This window comes from Taudactylus pleione, unplaced genomic scaffold (genome assembly GCF_031769625.1).
Source record: "Taudactylus pleione unplaced genomic scaffold, aTauple2 ptg000218l, whole genome shotgun sequence".
Lineage (NCBI taxonomy): Eukaryota > Metazoa > Chordata > Amphibia > Anura > Myobatrachidae > Taudactylus > Taudactylus pleione.
In genome coordinates, this window is record NW_028284620.1 from 357024 (window position 1) to 379019 (window position 21996).

General features: G+C 40.9%; 1 protein-coding gene across 1 annotated transcript in view; it reads right to left on the reverse strand.

The window, feature by feature from the left end:
• The window catches only part of KDR (kinase insert domain receptor), a 32847-nt gene extending 11921 nt beyond the window's left edge, over window positions 1-20926 (reverse strand). The window contains exons 1-19 of the mRNA XM_088478785.1: window positions 20765-20926; window positions 19457-19529; window positions 16740-16936; window positions 15329-15468; window positions 14426-14594; window positions 13746-13885; window positions 13145-13313; window positions 12249-12363; window positions 11455-11612; window positions 11212-11368; window positions 8752-8875; window positions 7210-7318; window positions 5643-5975; window positions 4895-5041; window positions 4433-4564; window positions 1866-1972; window positions 1364-1499; window positions 663-767; window positions 468-581 (exon numbers count right to left, since the gene is read on the reverse strand). Of these exons, the coding sequence (XP_088334911.1) occupies window positions 468-581; window positions 663-767; window positions 1364-1499; window positions 1866-1972; window positions 4433-4564; window positions 4895-5041; window positions 5643-5975; window positions 7210-7318; window positions 8752-8875; window positions 11212-11368; window positions 11455-11612; window positions 12249-12363; window positions 13145-13313; window positions 13746-13885; window positions 14426-14594; window positions 15329-15468; window positions 16740-16936; window positions 19457-19529; window positions 20765-20879 (2740 nt within the window). The 5' untranslated portion in view covers window positions 20880-20926. The remainder of the gene's footprint in view (window positions 1-467; window positions 582-662; window positions 768-1363; window positions 1500-1865; window positions 1973-4432; window positions 4565-4894; window positions 5042-5642; window positions 5976-7209; window positions 7319-8751; window positions 8876-11211; window positions 11369-11454; window positions 11613-12248; window positions 12364-13144; window positions 13314-13745; window positions 13886-14425; window positions 14595-15328; window positions 15469-16739; window positions 16937-19456; window positions 19530-20764) is intronic.
• Between the last annotated feature and the right edge of the window lie 1070 nt (window positions 20927-21996).

A 21996-nucleotide genomic window follows, 5' to 3' on the forward strand; every position in this document is an offset into this window, starting at 1 on the left:
AGGGTAATTTGTGAGGATCATGAAAAAAATCATGTTGCCTGCCCCTGCAACAGGCTAACATGAATGTAGGGGGCGCTATTCGAGACATTGAGGAGATGCCATCTGCAATTTTTCCCTTTCTACTTGCCAGATGGGGAACAGTTATGCAGACCATAAACAAGGCAAGTAGGCCTCTATATAGTTTTAATAGAAAACTAGCAAACCCATGTGACTTAAGCCTTGCTCCGGTCATAAAATCAACCATATTCTTCAGTTTGGGCTCTGAATAATGTGAAATAGCTTTAGGAACCCATTCCCCTTGTCATGTTAATATGAGTGTATCAGGAGTCTGACTTGTGGGAAAATAACATTCATGGGGTGAAGGTTTCTGGTCATAAAAAAAAGACAGGGGGACGGTGGGACATAGTGGTGGCCGACCTACAAGGTCTGACGAGAACGGGGAAATGCACAGTATAAGGATTACAAACCTCCTGGTCTGGTGCAGGCTCCAAGCAAGTTCACAACATTCAGGTGATGACCAATATGACTGAGGATTTTTAACTCTGACATTAATGCCGTGTATTCACTATTAGTCGCCCCCTCTGTGAAGAAAACAAATATATTAAAAACATGATAGTTTGGTGTTTTTCACTAAATGTCACCGTTAAATCGTTCACATTTACCTTTCAGCATTTTCACTGCAACTGTTTTGCAAGTACCAGTCTTATCAATTCCAAAAGCATCAGCTTCCACCACTTGTCCAAAAGCCCCACGGCCAAGGGGTTTCCCTGTGTGGTAGAAGACATTATGGGGGGGCCAGTTCAACTTCGTTTTTATGCAAAACATCAACTAAACAATAAATAATGCAGTAATGTACGCAAGTGCGATTCCAAACGCACAACGACCGATTGTTGTTATAGCGCATGCGTATAAGCCGCAATGCACGTGCACAGAGATCGCACTGTGACTACGGACACACAGAGGAATCCATCGCAAAGTGAGTGACAGGCTGTCAGTGTTTGGGGGTGGTGAGGAGGTGGTCAGATGAACACAGGTGTGTCTGTCTCTTTGAATGCCGTTTCCTGGGTGTGCATAAATTAGTCACTGTGATTGCGGCTGGTCAGACCTGTTGTGAATGCTACGTGATTGGCTGATGTGCGTCGATGGTACCAATGTTTACGCCTAAGAGCGACATTGGACGGATGTGAGAAAGCAGCTAATATGCTAATGCTTTGTAAGCATTAGCATATTTTCACAGCTGCGTTTTGTGCGAATTCGCAGCTGCAATCGGTTCTGAATCAGGCCCTATATGCATATAACTATCTGTATATTAACAAGAACTTGTCTCAGCTGGAGAACCTGCAATGAGCATTAGGGAAATTACCTAGCTTTAGCCGGTCTCTAGGGAACTCCCATTTCATTGAGTCATAGCAGAGTCTTTCACACTGTTCTTCCAGGGGGACTTCACTAGGGTCCATAATAATAGACAAGTAGCCAGTCTTAAGTTCCCCTCCATTGGGCTGGAAAACAACACTTCTGGTCAATTCTACACAACAGTGTCCATACATTCTACAATGTAATACCAGCAGTTCAGATCTAAAGTTCTACATGTATCCCAAAGGCTATTCACACGGATCACAATTACTTTCTTTACCCAGAACAAGCAAAGAGTTCCCAAGAATTTGTTTCTTTATGTGCAATTATAATTAAAATCAAATTAATACAGCCTTAGTAAACCATGCAAGAGTTTCAAGGTATTGAAAGGGAAAATGTGTCTGTTGACACAAGTACAATGGGAAGATCGAGAAACAAAAGGCCCCCAGTCAGTTTTCATTTGTCATGCCAGGCAAATACAAATGGGACAGTAGAGAAACTTGATTCATTACCCTCTTTACGGTCCGGAGGATGATTACAAGAAGCAACCAAAAGAACAGGGCGATCACACCGGTGCCAACTAGAATAATGAGCTCCAGATTTGTTTTCTCTTCTGAGCCTGCAGGGAAACAATTGGAGATTTGTCAGTTTATGTCGGGCTCACTGTTTTAGAATAACTGTAAAGTCACCTAAAATAGTCCAATAATCCAGCAAGTAGGAATATTGGGGAAACGAGACATGATGCTTTGCTGGTTCACGGGATGTTATTTCTGTGGGTATAAAGTAGCATCCAATACTTCAATCATTCCCTAAAAACTCTTCAGGCAAGCTTATCAAATTCCTGAGCTACCCACGTAACCGTCATAAGGTATTCTACCTAATATCTTCCTATCTACACAGTTTACACAAAACTTACACTTGTTCCCTTTTTACACTCAACCAAACCTCTGCCTACACTCTTGGAACTTATGTTAGATTCCTGATCTATGGGGAGTCCACACAGACTCCCGGGGGAGCAGGTTAGCCTCCCACATCCTGCCCTCTTGCTAGTCAAAATGGCAGGATGGGGTAATCTCAGCGAATCACATCATGATTGCCCTGCAGACCCCGCAATTTGTGGCATGGTGGTACGGCGGGTGGATCCAATTAAACAAATTGTCCCGTCCAACCACAGTGTCTTTCTGCATCTCCCCTCTGGGAACTCTTCCCGGAGGTGTGAAACCAAATGTTAGAAAGTATTCCCCAGACTAACAATGCTGTGTGGCTGGATCATATAGCTCAACAAAAAACCTTTTACCCTTTCAATCTGGCTGCACCCATATGCCCTTATCCTCATGTAGCAAATTCCTTTTCCCCTACAGATTGTGAGCTTGCAAGCAGGACCCTCTTACCTCTCTTTCTGTTATTACCTAGTTTCGTTTTATTAATATTCTGTTCCCAAATGTAAAGCACAGTGGACTATGGACCTCATTCAGAGCCGCTCGTAAGCGGCAGTACGCTCGTTCCGAGCGATGTTCGCCCATCTGCGCATGCGTACGGTTTGTAATACGCATGCGCGAACCAGTCAGTGCGGCCGAAAATCGTTTGTTCGCTATATAGTGAATGCCTGCTATTTTGAGTGACAGGAGGAGGCGTATGTGGGTGGTAACAGGGGAAGGTGCTTGAAAACGGGGAGTGGAATTCAGAACGCAGGCGTGCTTAAAGGTCAAAACGGGCGTTTTATGGGTGTGCATAATTAATACAGCAGCGTCCTCGACCACGTCACTTGGTTGTTTTATAGTCAGAACTGCTCGCAATATAGTGGTAGGAAAAACCAGCCACAAGAATAGCGAGCAGTTCATACGCTGATCGATGTACTCGATTAAACTAATAAATAGCAGACATGACGTATGATGCGAGCGGCCAGGGGGCGTATTTTTCAAATAAATGTCCGCATGTTTTGTTCGCTCGTTCATACATAGAGGCGGCAACAGACCGCAAAGAGCGAACGGTTCATTTGAATAGCCACCCCTTTTTCTGAACGAGCGAGCGCTAATAGCGTCCGGCTCTGAATCAGGCCCAATGCTAGCGCTATGTAAATAAATGTTAATAATAGTAATGATGTTTTAGGGCTTACCAAGAAAAGTCTATCAGGGCCATAGACAGGTCACAGACCTGCAGTTATACGGGCCTATCCATTAGGCGACCTGAAAGTCTGAACATCTAGCGTTCAGACCTTCAGGTTGCCGAGGTGCGGTGCCCGCACTGAATGGCGTTCACTGAACGTCATTCGGTGCAGGAGTCCGACATCCTATCTCTGAACATGCTGAACTTGACGAGCGTCGTCAGGTTGACGGGCATGTTCAGTAGATAGTCGGGGACGGCAGGGACCCAGCGTGCACGCGCATTGCTGGTCCTTGCCGGTTATCCATTACCAGACTTTGTGAACAATGCGACCAAAACCTCCTGGTCGGGTAATGGATAGGCTCCTATAGGCCTGAAAACACGGCTTGGATTTATTGCAGTACATTAAAAAGCTAAGCTCATAAAGCTTTATACAAGAAATGTATTAAATAACACACTAGTGTGATAAAGCCCATTACAGGTTTTAACTGCAGGCCAATGAGAACCTGTCGCTTGGAGGCTCAGTGCTGAGATGTATTTATGATATGTACTATAAAATGCACGTTTTGTATCATAAATTAATAAATGGTTAAGGGATCGATTTAAAACAATATGACACCAATTCTCCCATTTCAGATCTGTCATTTTGGTAAAATGGAGACGTTGATCAAAATAAATAAAAAGGAATATATAATATATATTGTATTACTTAGCAGGTGAATGAGGTGATATATCTTATTATCATTATGGGGTCTATTTACTAAGCAGTGTTAGCAGACAGAGTGAAAACTGATAAGAAAGTGATAAGGTGCCAGCCAATCAGCTTCCAACTGTCATCTCACAGGCTGTGTTTGAAAAATGACAGTTGGGAGCTGATTGGCTGGCACTTATCACTTTCTTATCACTTTTCACTCTGTCACTTATCACTGCTTAGTACATAGACCCCTATGTGCTGCTACATGTTGATGATACTTACTGTTCACTGTAAAGTACATTTCTGCTTCTGCACACCCCAAATCATTGCATGCTCGGCAAGAATATACACCCTCATCTTGTTTCCTAACCCGCTGTATGGTCAGAGTTCTATTCCGGTCCTTTAATAGAATGCCTTTAAAACAGACCAATAATATTCCATGAGCAACTGTACCTTGGAATGTTTGTGCTGACGTATAATCACACTGCTGTATATAAATACTATTTTTTCACACAAAAAAATAGTCATTGTAAATTAGTTGAAAGCATATTATGATTTGAATATCTATAATATGTTATAATTGTAGACAATATATTTAAAATGGAAAAAAAATATTTGTGCATCACTATGATATTTAGAACAGAACATGCTGCCATACTGGAGAGACACGTCATACATGTAGCTGACATTCATATATTCACACATTGCTGAAGTTATTAACACATATTTTGTGCCAGTCATTACCTGAGTCTCCAACCAAAGCCTCAGCATTTTTAAACCAAAGAATTTGTGGATCGGGTGTCCCGGTGACCTGGCATCGCACCTCCAAGGTTTCACTAACATTGGTTGTCTGGTTCTTCAGCTCGTAGTGAATAACAGGAGGTTTCTGGGCTGTGTAAACATATTAACAAGGAATACATATTATTTCATGTGCCATTATGTACACCAGACATGCACTTAGAGGTATATACAGTACTGTGCAAAAGTTTTAGGCAGGTGTGGAAAAATGCTGTAAAGTAAGAATGCTTTAAAAAAAATAGAAGTGTTAATAGTTTATTTTTATCAAGTAACAAAATGCAAAGTGAATGAACAGAATAAAAATGTAAATCAAATCAATATTTGATGTGACCACCCTTTGCCTTCAAAACAGCATCAATTCTTAAATTCTTCTAGGTACACTTGCACACAGTTTTTGAAGGAACTCGCAAGAAAGGTTGTTCCCGGAACCTGCATCCGAATCTGTACTGCGTCTCTGTGCACAGATAATCGGGACACATGCGCGGTGCGAATCCGACACATGCGCAGAAGAAACATCGCCATTTGCGTGCAAATCAGCACTGCATCCACCTTTTGCCACTACACTTCCCAGACATTTGCAGTTCTACAATTACCTGTCCCTGAAATGTATTTCTTACAGAAACTGAATTGCTGACCCCTTCTATTTACCACAACGTGATACCGCAATAAGCATAAAGAATAAAGCTTTCCGTACCGTCAATAGCGATTCGTGTGGTCAAACAGTGTTTCTTCTGGCTCTTCCTGTCTTGTGCTACACAGACATAGTCCCCCTGGTCATACATGGAGATGTCCCGCAGACTGAGGTCCGAGGTTACATTTATTTTATTGATGTACGTAGTGGTGGAATCCATTTTTATGAGCATATCCATGCTGTCACAGATGGGCATTGACCAGTTCGTTGACATAGACGGGCTCAGCTTGTACCACGACAGGTTCCCATATGTGAACCGATCAGCAATGCATCCCAAACTTATATTGTCATGTTCAGTGAGCTTGTCCTTGGGGTGTACACTGATGTCAAGGCCTCCTAAAAACAAAGTATGGAATCTTTACTTCCGTATATGAAGGTGGCAATCACATCTACATACATTCCATACACATACATCCTATTTATAGTTACATGATATTCAATCCAGAAAATGCCACGATAATGATACTCAGCAATGTACTAAAAAACATAATTAGAATTTACCCAGGGCTGCTATCATTTTACCCAGGGCTGCTATCATTTTACCCAAGGCTGCTATCATTTTACCCAGGTCTTCTATCATTTTACCCAGGGCTGCTATCATTTTACCCAGGGCTTCTATCATTTTACCCAGGGCTGCTCTCATTTTACCCAGGGCTGCTCTCATTTTACCCAGGGCTTCTATCATTTTACCCAGGGCTGCTCTCATTTTACCCAGGGCTTCTATCATTTTACCCAGGGCTGCTCTCATTTTACCCAGGGCTTCTATCATTTTACCCAGGGCTGCTCTCATTTTACCCAGGGCTTCTATCATTTTACCCAGGGCTGCTCTCATTTTACCCAGGGCTGCTCTCATTTTACCCAGGGCTGCTCTCATTTTACCCAGGGCTGCTATCATTTTACCCAGGGCTGCTATCATTTTACCCAGGGCTTCTATCATTTTACCCAGGGCTGCTCTCATTTTACCCAGGGCTGCTCTCATTTTACCCAGGGCTGCTCTCATTTTACCCAGGGCTGCTCTCATTTTACCCAGGGCTTCTATCATTTTACCCAGGGCTTCTATCATTTTACCCAGGGCTTCTATCATTTTACCCAGGGCTGCTATCATTTTACCCAGGGCTTCTATCATTTTACCCAGGGCTTCTATCATTTTACCCAGGGCTTCTATCATTTTACCCAGGGCTGCTATCATTTTACCCAGGGCTTCTATCATTTTACCCAGGGCTGCTATCATTTTACCCAAGGCTTCTATCATTTTACCCAGGGCTGCTATCATTTTACCCAGGGCTACTATCATTTTACCCAGGGCTTCTATCATTTTACCCAGGGCTACTATCATTTTACCCAGGGCTTCTATCATTTTACCCAGGGCTGCTCTCATTTTAAAATGTAAAAAACTAAAAAAAATATTTGACTGGACATTAGCTCAGGTCATAAAATTCCCCCATACTTCATTTTAGGTCCGAAATAATATGGGTGTCTACATTATGGTAAGTGACATTTTTAAAAGATCATAAATAGCCCTAAATCTGGACTAGACGGAACATAAGAAAATAAAGTGAGTTTAACTTACGTGTAACATGAAAAGCCATGATGCGCTCATCGTGTCCGGCTTGATTTCTGGCTGAGCACTTGTATACAGCAGATACATTGGCGGCAGGAATAACCAGCTTGCTCACAGTCTGTTGAAAGTAAAGATGGAATTCCATACTTTGGTGGCACAGTGGTGAGCAGTCAAAATAAATGCTAGTGTTTGGTATGTGACTAAGATGTGGTATAGAAACAATACCAACAAATACAAAATCTCCTCGCACATAAGTATACATCATAATACATCTGCTATACCCACAACTGTCTGTCATATTTATACCCTTACCATGAAGCTGGTGCTTAGTTTATCCAGAGTTTATGTGGTCTTGCATGTTTTCGCACTGTGCATGCTCCAGAACTGTGTGCACACAAAGTACGAGTGACGCAGAGTCGTACACATTGCAGTCTTATCTCCACTTATGACTGAAGAGGTGTAACTAGGATGTAACAGGGTGTTTGGTATGTTTTGTTGATAATCACAATGTCGACAGCCATTATATAGATACCATAATGTCAACAGGTACAAAATGTCAATATCTTTGGAATGTCGACAACCACAATGTCGTATTGCAAAATGCTGACACCAACAAAACGACGACACGTTGAAAATATTGACAGGTACATAATGTCAACACCCAATTTGAAGTCTAGTCCCAAAATTCCTAATGTCGACATTTCATATATGTTGTCATTTCATATGTTGCCATGTTAACGATGTCAACATTTTGCAGGTGTTGACATTTTAACGACAATGTGGAGCAGACCAGGTGTTCCCAACCACGGTCCTCAAGTTCAGGTTTTAAGTATAGTATATACTTGAGCACAGGTGTCTTAATTAGTACCTAAGTTATTTTGATTTAACAATCTGTGCTAATCTATAGATATCCCTAAAACCTGGACTGTTAGTGTGAATTGAGGAACAAGGTTGGGAAACAATGGTGTAGACCTTTTTAGTGTCAACATTGTGACTGACCACATGATGAGCACATCCCGTTTCTCACCTAGGCAGTGAGGGTTTGTAGACTGCTTGTTTTTAGCCGTATATTTTGCACCGAGCACATACATGTCCACTCTCCCGGAATGTCCCTTAATTTATGGGGAGTCCCACAGACTCTTGAAAGTGTGAAGAACTTTCCTGCATCCCGCCCACTTCCTAGTGAAATAGGCGCGATGGGAAAGGGTGATGCGTTTCACATCATCATAGCCCCGCCCTCTCTGCATTAAGCCAAGATTTGCAGCACTACGCTGCAGGGCGGAGCTAAATTATAAAATTTGCCCTCCACCCATACTGGCCGCCTCTACTGTAGCTTGGCCCCGGGAAGTCTCCTGGAGGCAGAAGAATGACATTAGGCAAGTATGACCTAATATGGGGCGGGTGGAAGCGCCCATTGATGATGCTGACTAGTATCAAACTACGAGCACAAATAAGGAGGTGGCACATCGTACAACTCTGCATACAGCCAGTATAGGTATTTATTTCTGTGTATTTCTCCTACTCTACCGATACATGCACAAATAGACTGACCTTAATTTTTCCTTCTATGACATCAGTGTGACTTTCATGTATCTCAACCACATTCCCTCCGCGTTTGTCCATAATCTCCCTCCATTTTAAGCAGTTGTAGGAATTTTTTCCTAATTCATACAGTCTAGAATAGAAGGAAACACCAATCTCAATAAATAAAACTACGCATAAACATTATAAAGACATTTGTAGATCAAGAGAAACTGGGACTATCAATACATAGTAAATAAATAACATTTCCGGGTGAAAAGGTGAATTCCCTAGATCCTTTCTAAAATTAGGTCTCATATTGGGATGGGAGGAAATGGAGGAGGGGGCCTTAGTGGGGGGGAAATAATACATGTTCATTCATAATTTCTTAATTCTCGGTTTATGTGGATCAGCGGAAGCAGCTTGGTCAGAGAACTCAGGCAGAAGTGTAAAGGTTTTCTTTGGGATGCTAGGAAGTATTCTAGCTCTAGAGGAAGAAGTTAAAGGAAGTCATCCGGACAACAACAACAGGAAAGCTGAATACTCTGCTCTCTGATGCAGGAAGTCGGAGCCTGTGCAGAAGGCTGATAAGGGAACCTGTGTGGACTCAGCAGATCTCTGTCTATCACTCCACACATCAATCAGCGCACTTCCTCTCAGATGGCCTTTCACACAGATAATGCCAAGCACTGTTCTGCAAACTTAGTTGTGCTTGAAAATCTTGTACCAATGTAGGAATGATAACAGACTCCTCCTGAAGGGTCCACAGACACATCTAAGTGGACAGTGCCCTGCAGAAAGAACTGTCAGAGTTTATTCTAAAGAGGGATCATGGTTGCTTACACGCTTTGACAAGAGAAGCACAACTGCAGTGTCAGATATCTGCTAGTCCCCTGTGCTGAGTCAACTTGAAATCATTACAAGACTCCTGTTATTACAAATATACTTTCCGGGGACACTTTGCTGCAGGACCGATGCACTTGAGCAGGCCATGCTCCATGAATGACTCTAGTACTTGTAATATATGATGACAGGGCGTCATTAGATTACAGTTCTATTTCATTCTCAGCAATTATCTCAAATTTACAGCATCTCAAATATATAGAAATTTCATTAAGGACATAAAAAGAAGTAGTACTGTGCTTCTAGGTAACATTTTGTCAGGCACATTAAAAACAATTGGACAGCCCACAGCAACAATTAGTAAACTTTTAGATACCAATTATTAATGCTACATGGCCCTTTTCTAACATTACCTGGGTAACAATATTAACTCAGTAAACCTTATTCTAAGAAGATATCTCTTTATTTTGCTTTGTATTGTTATTTAAGAAAGATGGTATTTTAAAAAAAAGTTGTAGCGGCCCATACTCATAGAAATAATTGTATATATGTACGTAAGTAATCTTTGTGCAGAAAGATATACAGCCATATGTTTTTGGATAGCCTTCTCATATTTGGCTCTATTTATTAACATTATTTTTACTAAAATAAAGTGAAAAAGGGTGTTTTCACACCCTTTTCACATTATTTTAGTTTCACCTGTAGTTATTACTGGGCAATTGGAGTAGAATTAGTAAAATTCTACTCCAACCCCTAGTATCACTTATTTTTAGTAAAGCAGATCGCATTTCCCATAATTCTTATGGGAAATGTGATCCGACCAGAGTTACTAAAAATAAATTGTAAAAAAATACCGGGGGAAGCCCTGTGATAATAACGCCACCTGGAGGTGGCGTTAACCAGGGTCTCCCCCGGTTACCGGGCTCCTACTCTGCTCTAACGGGGAGAGCAGAGGCGGGAGCCGGTACCAGTAATCAGCTGTGTGGTCTAAACCGCAAGCTGATAGCTGTAAAAAAAAGAAAAAAAAATTGAAACATTTTTTTTTACTTACCTGAATCCAGGGACCGGTGATCGGGCCTCCGGTGATGTCTCCTCTCCGGTCAGCTGGTCTCCCATAGTGCCCTGCTGCCCGGTCATCAGGTGATCGGGCCCCAGTGCAGTATGGGAGATCACCTGATCGGGAAGCCCGGAGAAGATCACCGGAAGCCAGGAGGATGCAGGTAAGTGTAATGAAGGGAGGGGGGGGGTCGCGGGGGTCCGCGATCGCGGGGGGCGGGGCTTAGCGTCGGTGGGGGGTAGCAGCGGCGGCCGGTCGGCGCATGCGCGGGCTCTTAGTCGCTGTATTTTTTCCGAAAATACCGCGACTAGAGTGCGGATGGGATCCGCAGGGACAAAGCTTTATCGCAAGCTCTGTCCCTGCAAGGGATTTATAGTAAATCCCTGTTATATTGCCTGAATTCGCAATGCGAATTCACTCGGTAATATCACACTACAATCCGCATTCAATATGCGGATTGTAGTAAATAGAGCCCTAAGGCATTCATTTCCATTGAGATAACAAGCATTGGAGCGGTAGCATGCTGAATAGATGTCCCCACCATGTCTTTTAATATTTCTGATATACGTACATAAGAGCCGCCCACTTACTGCGGTGAAAACGTGCACTCCTCCTCCAGCTGCCACGACCACTGAATGAGCACCGGGGCCGGAATGCCGTATGCCGTACAGGTCAGAGTGGAACTTCTGCCAAACTTGTACGACTCCAGAGTGGCCGACACGGACTTTTCACATATGTGCGGACGAACTATAAAGCAATTAAACCAATATCTTTTACTTGATTTTATTACAATTTACTTTCTCTGGATAATAAAATGTATTCACAACAATTACCATATATAATGAGCTGAAAAGTGTGTTCCTCGTGACCCTTTGTCCGTGGATTCGTAAGAATAATTGTATAATTCCCAGCATCCCTTTCACTACACTCATTGATTGACAAGAGATATGGAAACCGGTGATTGTGGTGCAGAGGTTTCCCGTTTTTCATCCTGCCAAAGAATAATTAAATGTTCCATATTAATTACTAGGTAAGGAACAAAGGCCCTCATTCAGAGCCGTACGCTCTGAGCAGAGCGCACGCTCTGAATGAGGGCCGCCCTCCATAATTATGGAGCGTCCTCCTGGACGCTCGTATAGCTGTGGGTCACCACCCACAGCCTATACGAGCGTGCAGTTTGATGGCCGAGATGGTATTGACCATCGCGACCATCGCCACTGCGAGCCGGAGCCTGCGGTTGAGGTTTTCAACCGCAAGGCCCGGAGTGATTTTGGCTCTATCAGAGCCAAAATCACTCCCACTGACATCACTAGTGATGTCAGTGTGCCGGCTTCTGACGGTAGGCGTTCCCTTGGGAACGCCCCCGTCAGGGAGGCACGCCCCCGGCACGCCCACCAAAGGGGGCGTGCTGTCAATCAACATCGACAGCACGCCCCCTTTGATCAGACACAATGAGCGAAGGAAAGTCCTTCGCTCGTCGCGTCTGGCGCATGCGCACGACGGAGCTCCCGCCGTCGTGCGCATGCGCAGTGCACAACATCGACCCACTTGCGAGCGGACAGCCACTCGCGAGTGGGTCTGAATCAGGCCCAAAGTACTAACATTGACACTATTAAACCAAACTTACCATTTGGCATCAGGCGTAGGATATGCTGTGAACCTCACCGGTATCTTGACACGGTCGCCAGCATTAACAGTAAACACCTTTTCCATTGTATTATCAAGTATTATAAAAGGTTTTTCTGAAAGCAGAAAGTACAGAAAGTAAATTAGTTTCTAAGTTCAAAGGCATAAACCACCTATTCTGTCAATAGCTGTCATTTATATGTGCAAACTAAACAAACATCAGATGCATTACAATGCTGAAACCTTGGATTCAAATCCAAGTTTATATGTGCTCTCCAAGTTGTGTATGCATGCTTATTTGTGTATCTGTGGTTGGAAAATGAGATTGTAAGCTCTAATGGGGCATGGAGACATCTGCACATCTTTCATGAAATTCTTATCTGGGGATCAGAACTATTCACAATCTTAAATAATATATATAATTCACTGTTCTTCGTACTGTCTAGCAGTTTGAAGTGCTAATGGGCGATGTATTAATGTGTGCATTAATATAAATTGTATACAAACAGCATAATTGTACATATAATCATTATTGAACACATAACCAAAAATATCATCATTTCACCAAGAAGTGAACAATATATAGACTATATGCATTGGGTATACTAACCCCAGGAAACACTGCCCATTCGTTATTTTTCTGTCTGGTATATTTACAGTACTTGCCAGTAGCACTACATTTAGATTAGAGGGATGAAGCAGATCCATCAGGCTTTCTACTAGTTTAAAAAGAAAGATGGTAACACCCCTCCCCCATTCTACTCTTTAAAAAAGAACAGAAAAAAAAAGAAACATGGCAATTGCTGCTCTGTCTTAGGGACGTGGTTTTGACAGAAGTTGGGGTTTCCAAGTTGTCCACCCCCTACAAAAGTCTGAACCATGAATGAATGTACTTGCCATGTATGATGACTGTTGTGCTGTCAGTCTTATTCATGCGCCCGGTGTCTGCTGCGCAGCTGTAAATCCCTCCATCTTTCATAGTCACCTCATCTATTTTCAGGAATCCCAAGTGCTCAAGCTCACCAGGTAAGTCATTCCTCTGCACCTTCAGCTCTGCTCGCTTTTGCTAAAATCACAAATAGAAGAATATTGGGCTCTGCCTCACCTATTTTCCATATTTCCATATTTAAGTTTTGCTTTCACATATGTGGCCTGAGTCGACATGTTAAATTCCTGCCTTATTATGTCAACATTTTGAACATGTCAACATTTTACATGTGGACCTAACCTCCATGTCGACATTCTGACTGGATATCTTTTTAGCGATATTAAACAAGATCTTAATTTGGAAATATTTTGCAACACCTCATTAAATATCTCTTCTAAAACTCACTTCTAAAAACTCTCACTTTAGTAAATTTACCCCTAAGAGTGGTTTCACATACATACACTTTCTCTTTTATTATACAGTATATAATATTTTTGTATGACATGTTAAATTGTACTGAGATTCAGGTTTACAACAAGATTTAAACATACTAAAGAAAAGTGTAATTACCGCCATTGAAGGATAATCCCATTTGAGAGTGACTCTGCCATTTAAAGGGGTGCGTGCGCTGCAATTTAGTGCCAGCTTCTCCCCAACGGCCAGTTGGATCTGAGGGTGCGGGTTCATAGAGAGGCTATTAATCCTGAATTCTAAAGGAAGCAAGACAATTAGAAAAAATGCTAAATATTATTATCAGTGAGCACTAACATCACTTCTGTAAGATATTGGGTCGGATGCATCAATCATTACATTTTGGATGCGATGCATCAAACCAATCATCACATGCATACCAGTGCTTAGTAACGCCATATGCATGAATATTTAGGCAAAGGACAGCTCCTCCGAAAAGAGCTGTCCATTGTGGTGTGGGGACTTCCAGGTTTATGACCCGAGAGTCCCTATGTGTATGGGCAACCATCCCTTGGAGGGACCATATTGGATCACTCTCAGGGAAGTCTCCTAAAAAGAAGCCCATAGGCTTCTATTAGGCATCGCCATCTATCTGGTCCAAGCTCCAAAAACATATGGAAATGCGATCAAACCCCCGAAAACTACATTTTTGTGGTTTTACCTCATTTTCAGTGTTGATGCATTTTGTCCTTCAACCTTTGATACATCTTAATAATGGTTATAGCAACATAATGTACAGTAGATTAAAATTCTCAAGAATTCATCTAACAAACACTTACCTATAACTATTATCATGTAGTTAGGGGACCTGTACGTTTCTCCAGCAAAAGTTGTTTCACAGAAGGCCATATCGGAATATCTCACCATTCCACTGAGGATTGTGACACCAGTCTCCTTGTTCCACTTCACACTGTGACCATTGGGAACAAACGTGTTGTCTGCATATTTCTAAAACGGTAAATATATCCTGAATTAGTCACCCCACAATAATATCAGCAGGTTTAAAATAAAATGCACCACCAAATTACAAAGAAAATTTTTTAAAAATTAAAAAAAAATGTTGATGTCATAAAACAAAAAATTAGTTGAACATGTTGGCCCTTTGATAATTTTGCCATATTTCTCATTATTATTATGAATATTATTATTAACAAAAAAAATAAAAAGGTTTGGATGTCTGGCAAACAAGGGCAGAGGGGTTAGCTGTGGGGTATTTGAGGTGAAATAAAGTCTGATTATGTTGATCACGCTAAATTTAAAATAATAGACTATGGCAGTACTGAGGAGTCTTAGTCAAATATCCTCAATTCTTTCTTTTTTTTTCTCCCCAAAACTAATTCACAACATATTTTTTCTAGCACTCATTATTTGCCAGTTAATAATGTTTATATTATTTATTTTTCCAATTAGACTTAGTTTCCCCCCTTTCAATAAATGTCACGCGGCCCGATTGTGGAATTGGCAAATGAAGAGGATCACTTGCCTGATACACACACCTGTCCAAAAATAATAGCTCAATAGATATAGTATAATGAAAACCCAGTAAGTTAAAATAAGTACATTAAAGAATAGAAAACAGTTAAAAAAAATTTAATCTTTCTGTATTACTATTTCTGCCATAGTTACTTTATGTTATTTGTATTACTTTTACAAGGGACACACATAAACTGAGCATCTCATACCGTATGGAGCGTCACATTGAGACCCCCCCTTGAAGCTTGGCATGGTATCATGATGCTGTCATTGGAAGTGACACTACCATGGATGAAGACAGGATGAGGACTATCACTTGCTGAAGGCCCAAATGGAGAAGAATTCTCATCTATAAATTACATTTTTTCATACAAAAAAAGTTAGATATTAGACACACAGTGACTGTTATAGGCCCAACTGTTCTCTGAGTCTAACTGAGATGTCTTATATAATCTAACATAAAAGGTTCAAAATAAAAGACAAATATTCCACAGTTTATTTATTTTTATTTATTACCAGCTATTTATATAGTGCACACATATTCCGCAGCACTTTACAGAGAATAGTTGCCCATTCACATCAGTCCCTGCACCAGTGGAGCTAACAATCTATGGCCCTGATTCAGAGCCAGACGCATGCGCTCTGGGCCACCATCGACCTGGTTGCGAGCGCTCAGCGCTTGCGACCGGGTCTGAATCAGGCCCTATGTTCCCTATCACATGCGCACACACACTTACACACTAGGGTTAATTTTTGTTGTGAGCCAATTAACCTACCAGTATATTTTTGGAGTGTGGGAGGAAACCGGAGCACCTGCAGGAAACCCACGCAAGCACAGGGAGAATATACAAACTCCGCACAGTTAGGGCCATGGTGGGAATGGAACCCACGACCTTAGTGCTGTGAGGCAGTAATGCTAACCATTACACCGTCTGTGCTGCCCATTGACTCTAATTTCCAAGCACAATGTCACGTTTTAGAGATTGTTCCTGGAAATTGATGGAAGACAAAATTGATAAATCATGACATACTGGGAGCTGTAGTGCCCCAAGGTTCACCCAGACAGTGTCGCATATGACATTTAGATTCACCAGCCCAACAGCACAGTTTTAAGATGTTGGCAACAATGATATTGTCACTGAGGTCATTACTAACTCTCCCATCCGAATAAACATGGTAAATGAAGCTGCTGCTGCTGCAGGACATGTTTCTGTTTTTATTAATTTACCCCTCTCCCAAAAAGCATTGCTACGCTAAAAGGCTGCCTCAGTTTCTTTAGATGCAAAACAATGCAGATGTTTATCTGAACTAAGCCGCCACATGTTTACAAGTTACATGGATTCACTGCATAGAGACAATTAGTAACAAGGGGAAAATAAAATTGTTTTTCTGATGATAATGTTGAAGATTGGCAAATTATTTAGACAGTGTCAGAGGTAATCCATAATAATATTCATCGTGATACTATATTTGACTGATTTTGCTTGTTCTAAAATATTATATTTATTTTCTTTATTGCCATCCTCATCATTGTTACTGATCCCAGTCGAGTCAGCTGAACACAGTTAATGGACTAAACATGTACTTTCCATTATATAGAAATTTAACGTCTCCACTTACCTACAACATACACCTGAACACTTGATGTGCTGTTGGTACCTTCATAAAGGCATTTGTAAATTCCAGTGTCATTTGCTGTGAGCTGGGACACCACCAGCGTCTGACAATAGGCACCGTCATTGCACTCACTCACGGATGTGCGGTTATCAGCAGTACTAGCCGTCACAGGCCATGACCAAACCACTGGTCGCTCCCCTCTAGGATACAGAGGACATGTATGTGCACATTAATTCTACCGTCTAAGCATTACTTTCCAGAAATCATTATATAATAGATGATGTGTAATGTTAAAACCGTAACATTGTTTACTCTTAAAATGCGTTACTTCTCACACCTAAGACCTGATAATTAAGACAGTTGGTTGCTTACTTAATTAATATTTCAGCACAATCTGCTTGAAATTGAATGTGAGTACCTGATTATGTGTGTATGTACGCATGTGTGTGTATGTATGTACACAATGATCCCTTTCTAAAATGATCTTCCTTTCTAAAAGGTTTATACTGAGATAAAATGACATTCAAATGTATTAGCTCCATAATATACATAGATAAAGCAACACAGAAATGTTTTCTAATTCTGAGTTGCCAGTGGCTAGCAAGTACAGTCAGACATAAGAATACAGGGCCGTAGCTAGGGTAGTGCGGCCGGTCAGGGGGCGCTGTTTGGGCCTGTCAAATTTCTTTTTATTATCATTCTTGCTTGTAGGTTCCTCTTATTTCATCCCCAGCATCTCCTGGCCTCTTCTATCTCTTCCCTGGGCATTCCCCAAGAATCCATGGCCCTTTTTTGGGTGCATTATGTCCCTTTGAAAAATGAGACGGGCGCCAATGCTCTTTCTGGCACAGGGCACCAAAAAGTCTAGTTACGGCCCTGTAAGAATATATATATATATATATATATATATATCTACTATGTATAAATATATTTATTCTTATGTTTGTAGTACAAAGAATGATTCGTAAATGTGTGTGAATCATGTGAACTGTACTCCATAACAATAATGTAAGAATATTCCAGACCAAACGGAATCCCTTTCACAAGGCAAACAGCAAAGTACACGCAGACAGAGACCAGTCTTCTAGTTCTGGAATGTACTGCAGTAGCTGAGTACACTGTTCATTAACACTAGCCATCAAGCACAAACTTATAATGGCTTTATTAGCCAACGACATATAAAGGCTTTACCAACCACCAACATATAAAGGCTTTAATAGCCACCAACATATAAAGGCTTTACCAAACACCAACATATAAAGGCTTTAATAGCCACCAACATATAAAGGCTTTACTAACCACCAACATATAAAGGCTTTACTAAACACCAACATATAAAGGCTTTAATAACCACCAACATATAAAGGCTGTACTAGCCACCAACATATAAAGGCTTTACTAAACACCAACATATAAAGACTTTACTAGCCACCAACATGTAAAAGCTTTACTAAACACCAACATATAAAGGCTTTACTAACCACCAACATACGTATAACAACTTTATATAGTCACCAACATGGAGGCAATTCAATACAGCGCAATGCTGAATAGCCCCGGGAAGGTGTTCCGGGAGCTATTCAATTGACTGTGCTGTTAAGTAATACTAGAGTGTTTGCTCGACTAAAGTGCCAGCTCAGGAGGGTCCGAGCGAAATCCTGTAGTCAGACGTAACAGTGCAGTCAATTCAATAGCTTCCGGGAACTCCTTCCCAAGGCAATGCATTGAATCTCCCCAATAGAATCACTTCAGTAGCCACCAACATAGAATTACTTCACTAGCCACCAACACAGTAACAACGTCAATAGCCATCAATAAATTGCTTTACTACTATCAACATATAATGACATTACTAGACAACACCATATAACAGCTTTCCTTGATACCAACATATAATGACTTTACTCGCCACCATCTAAAAACTTTTTTTTTTAAATATGTTTATTCATTTTTAGCAAATTACAGAGAAAAATGTTCTTCAATTGTACAAGTAAAAGCATATGAGAAATAGTACATCTGATATAGCTATAAGTTAGACAAAGAATACCATCTAAAAACTTTAATAGACACTAACATATAATAACTTCACTAGCCATTAACATATAACAACTTTACAAATAAAAAAATTATATTAGGCAATTCTTGGTGTTGGCTTAGATACATAAGATAACTATTACCATGGTATACTGTATGTCAGTGGTTCCCAAACTTTCTAGAATCACATTGCCCTTGAGTATCTGAGTATTTTTTTTTCACGGCACCCTAGGCCAAAAATTTCTTATTAAAGAATTCAGAAAAGATTATTAAATTATGCAGATTGTACTTATCCAGTGGTGGACAGGGCTGAACTTCTGTTTGTCACATATTTTATGATTTGCAGCCACCAGCTCTGTTTTCGCCTATTACATGGACCGTAAATAATTTGATTTGGTCCTGGTCCACCATCTCTTGGCACCCCTACAAGTGCCCCGGAGCACCCTGCCCCTTCCCCCCCCCCCCCCCTAGCAGTGGTTCCCAGTTTGGGAACCACTGCTGTATATTGTATTACCTCATTCTACCAAATAGGATTTTCTATTACTTTCTACAAGTTAATATTTTCCAAATAATGTATAATGTAAACAATAATGCTAATTTAATAGAACTCAATGATACATTATACATTATTCTAAAGAGAAAGACATTGATAAACATGCATAGGAAGTAATATTAGCATACTGTACCTGCATGTAATATTTAGTGTACAGTTTGCAGCTATGAGGATCTTATCATTCTTAGAACTTAATTTTGGTTTGTCTGCAAAGAAGCAAAAATGACACAGTATAAGCAAAAAAAAAAATATATATATATATATAACAAACAGACTGAAATATACTTATAGCTACTTCTTTTCTGTGTACCTGAGAAACACATTTTATCATAACAGGAAGATAATGCAGAATGTCCAGCGATAAAATGCAAAGCAAATCAATCCCCAATCTTGGGTGGAGTTCCTGTTATTTTAGCAGGGCAGCTTCAAGGTCTTTGAAAAGGATGTGTGATAGTGATATGTGAGCCCTTATCGGTGATTTCAATCCCTTTGGAGTAATACTAAAATACTGCTAATATAATAAATTAAGTGTATATTTTACACAAAATTCATCCAGCAATTTCTCCTAACTATCTAAAAAAACTAAACCGGCCTTATTGCCATAATGAGACAGCAAATAATATTATATCCTATGACAATTTATTATTTCCCAACACCCTTCCTCTGTACAGTGACGCAGGCAAATTGTACTTTCATGGCACTTTTTCCAGTAAGATTGCCTAACACACCGGAGGACTTTGGGATAAGAATACAATGCATGACACATGATCATCACCATGGAACACATAGGAAAACACATACTTAGACTTATTACTTTTAGATATTCCGCAGGTCCATCAAGTAAGTAAAAGTGAGATAAAAAATTATTAGAAATTTATAAACTGTAAACCTGAAAAACTGTAGTTAATGGACATGTACTATTTACTTTCAAAGTTTTAGTGGAAACACATATAATAAAGCAATTTATTAAACACATGTTTATGTAGGAACTGAGCTGCTGGATAAGTGTAGTTTTCCATTCATTGATAGGGTGAACATATTGGGGTTTTAGATGCCATGAAAAAGTAATGACACATTTATTCATGCAGCAATTACAATATGCATATGTAGCATAACCTAGCAAGATTTGACTGTTCATACAGGTCCCTACTTAATACTCCATTTGTTCCCTATAGCTGTATCCCCAAAACAAGGATGTTATTAATATTAATAAAAATAAAATAATTCTGATTTTCATCCCTTTATTTCTCAATTTAAAAAGTTAAATAATACAACATGCTTATGCCATGACATTTCACATTCTATATAGTTGGCAAGCTGAGTATACTGTAATGGAAAACTCTGGGGATGGTGCTATAGCCCCAGTATTGCTGTGGGAAGCATTGCAGGAGGAATTGCACAGGTATGTATGGCTGCAGTTCGGCTCATCTGTGTATCTCACCTGTAGCTGCGAGGAATCCTGCCAGGCAGAGCTGCAGAAATACACCCAGCATAAGTGCAGTCCCCATTCTCTGCTTCGGATAATCTCCTTGGAGGTACTCAGCGGCCAAAGGCATGGGCAGTGTTCCTCTATGGCTGTGTGCAGTAAATCTGCCCTTGTATCCCGATCATACAGAGATGCTAGTAAAATATGCCATGCATAAGGTGGGATCTCCTCCTCCAGTGAAGACACATTAGTGTATGATGCCAGGGAAGCGCTGCTGAGGCTACTGCCCTGTTCTCATACCTCTAAGCCACGCCCCACAGGCCGGACCCGACAGAGCTAGACAGAAAGTAGTTTTCTGAACTTGTGACTGAAATGACAGCAAGCCTTTCCTGCACATCAATATCATGGTTTTGCTGGGGAAAAAATATTAGAATGTCTTATACTAATATTATTTTTTTTAATCCTAACAATTGTATAATCATGTACTGTATATCAATTATGTGCGAACATTACTCAACTAGTTTATATTCTGTGTTGCATGCAAGTGTATATCATGCAGTTACATTGGTAAAACCGCTTCAATTCCGCATCTTCCAAAACTTAAAAAAGACCCCCCCCCCCCCCACCCCCCCCCAATAAAGGTGAAATTATTTAGTAGTACAAAAGAGCATGACAGATTAGGGCTGGGTACACACTGGAGTGACGGGCATTTGTTCCGACATCGAAACGAATGCCCGTGACAGTGATTGTGCGTCCACACTGCTGGACGACTTAAATGAACGACGGAACGATCACTGTTATGTCATTCATTAACAATGCACTGACTGCTAGCTATATTGGTAGATTTGATGTGCAGCACATCAGACCTGGTTTACACACTGAGCAATGTGGGAGGTATGTTGTTATGAAGCAGCATATAGGTCTGACATCGCTCCAGTGTGTACCCGGCTAAAGGCTACTCTGATTCAACTGGGTTTCTAGCAGTGACCGGGGCCATTCAACTGCTGCCTATTATAAGCTCACAAGATGCACTTACCGCAGCTTTATGTTTGCAACCTCCTGAGGTACAAACAGAAATCTGCTATAAGTAAGGCTTTCTGCCCTTAACGTGGCCGCCGCAAGAGCACGGTAACCCATCGCTCCGGGCACTTAGGGGTCTATTTGGCAATAATCGCTATATTGGGACTGCAACATAAATTAACACACCTATTGCCCAGTCATTTCATTTAGCGTCGCTGTACGCACTG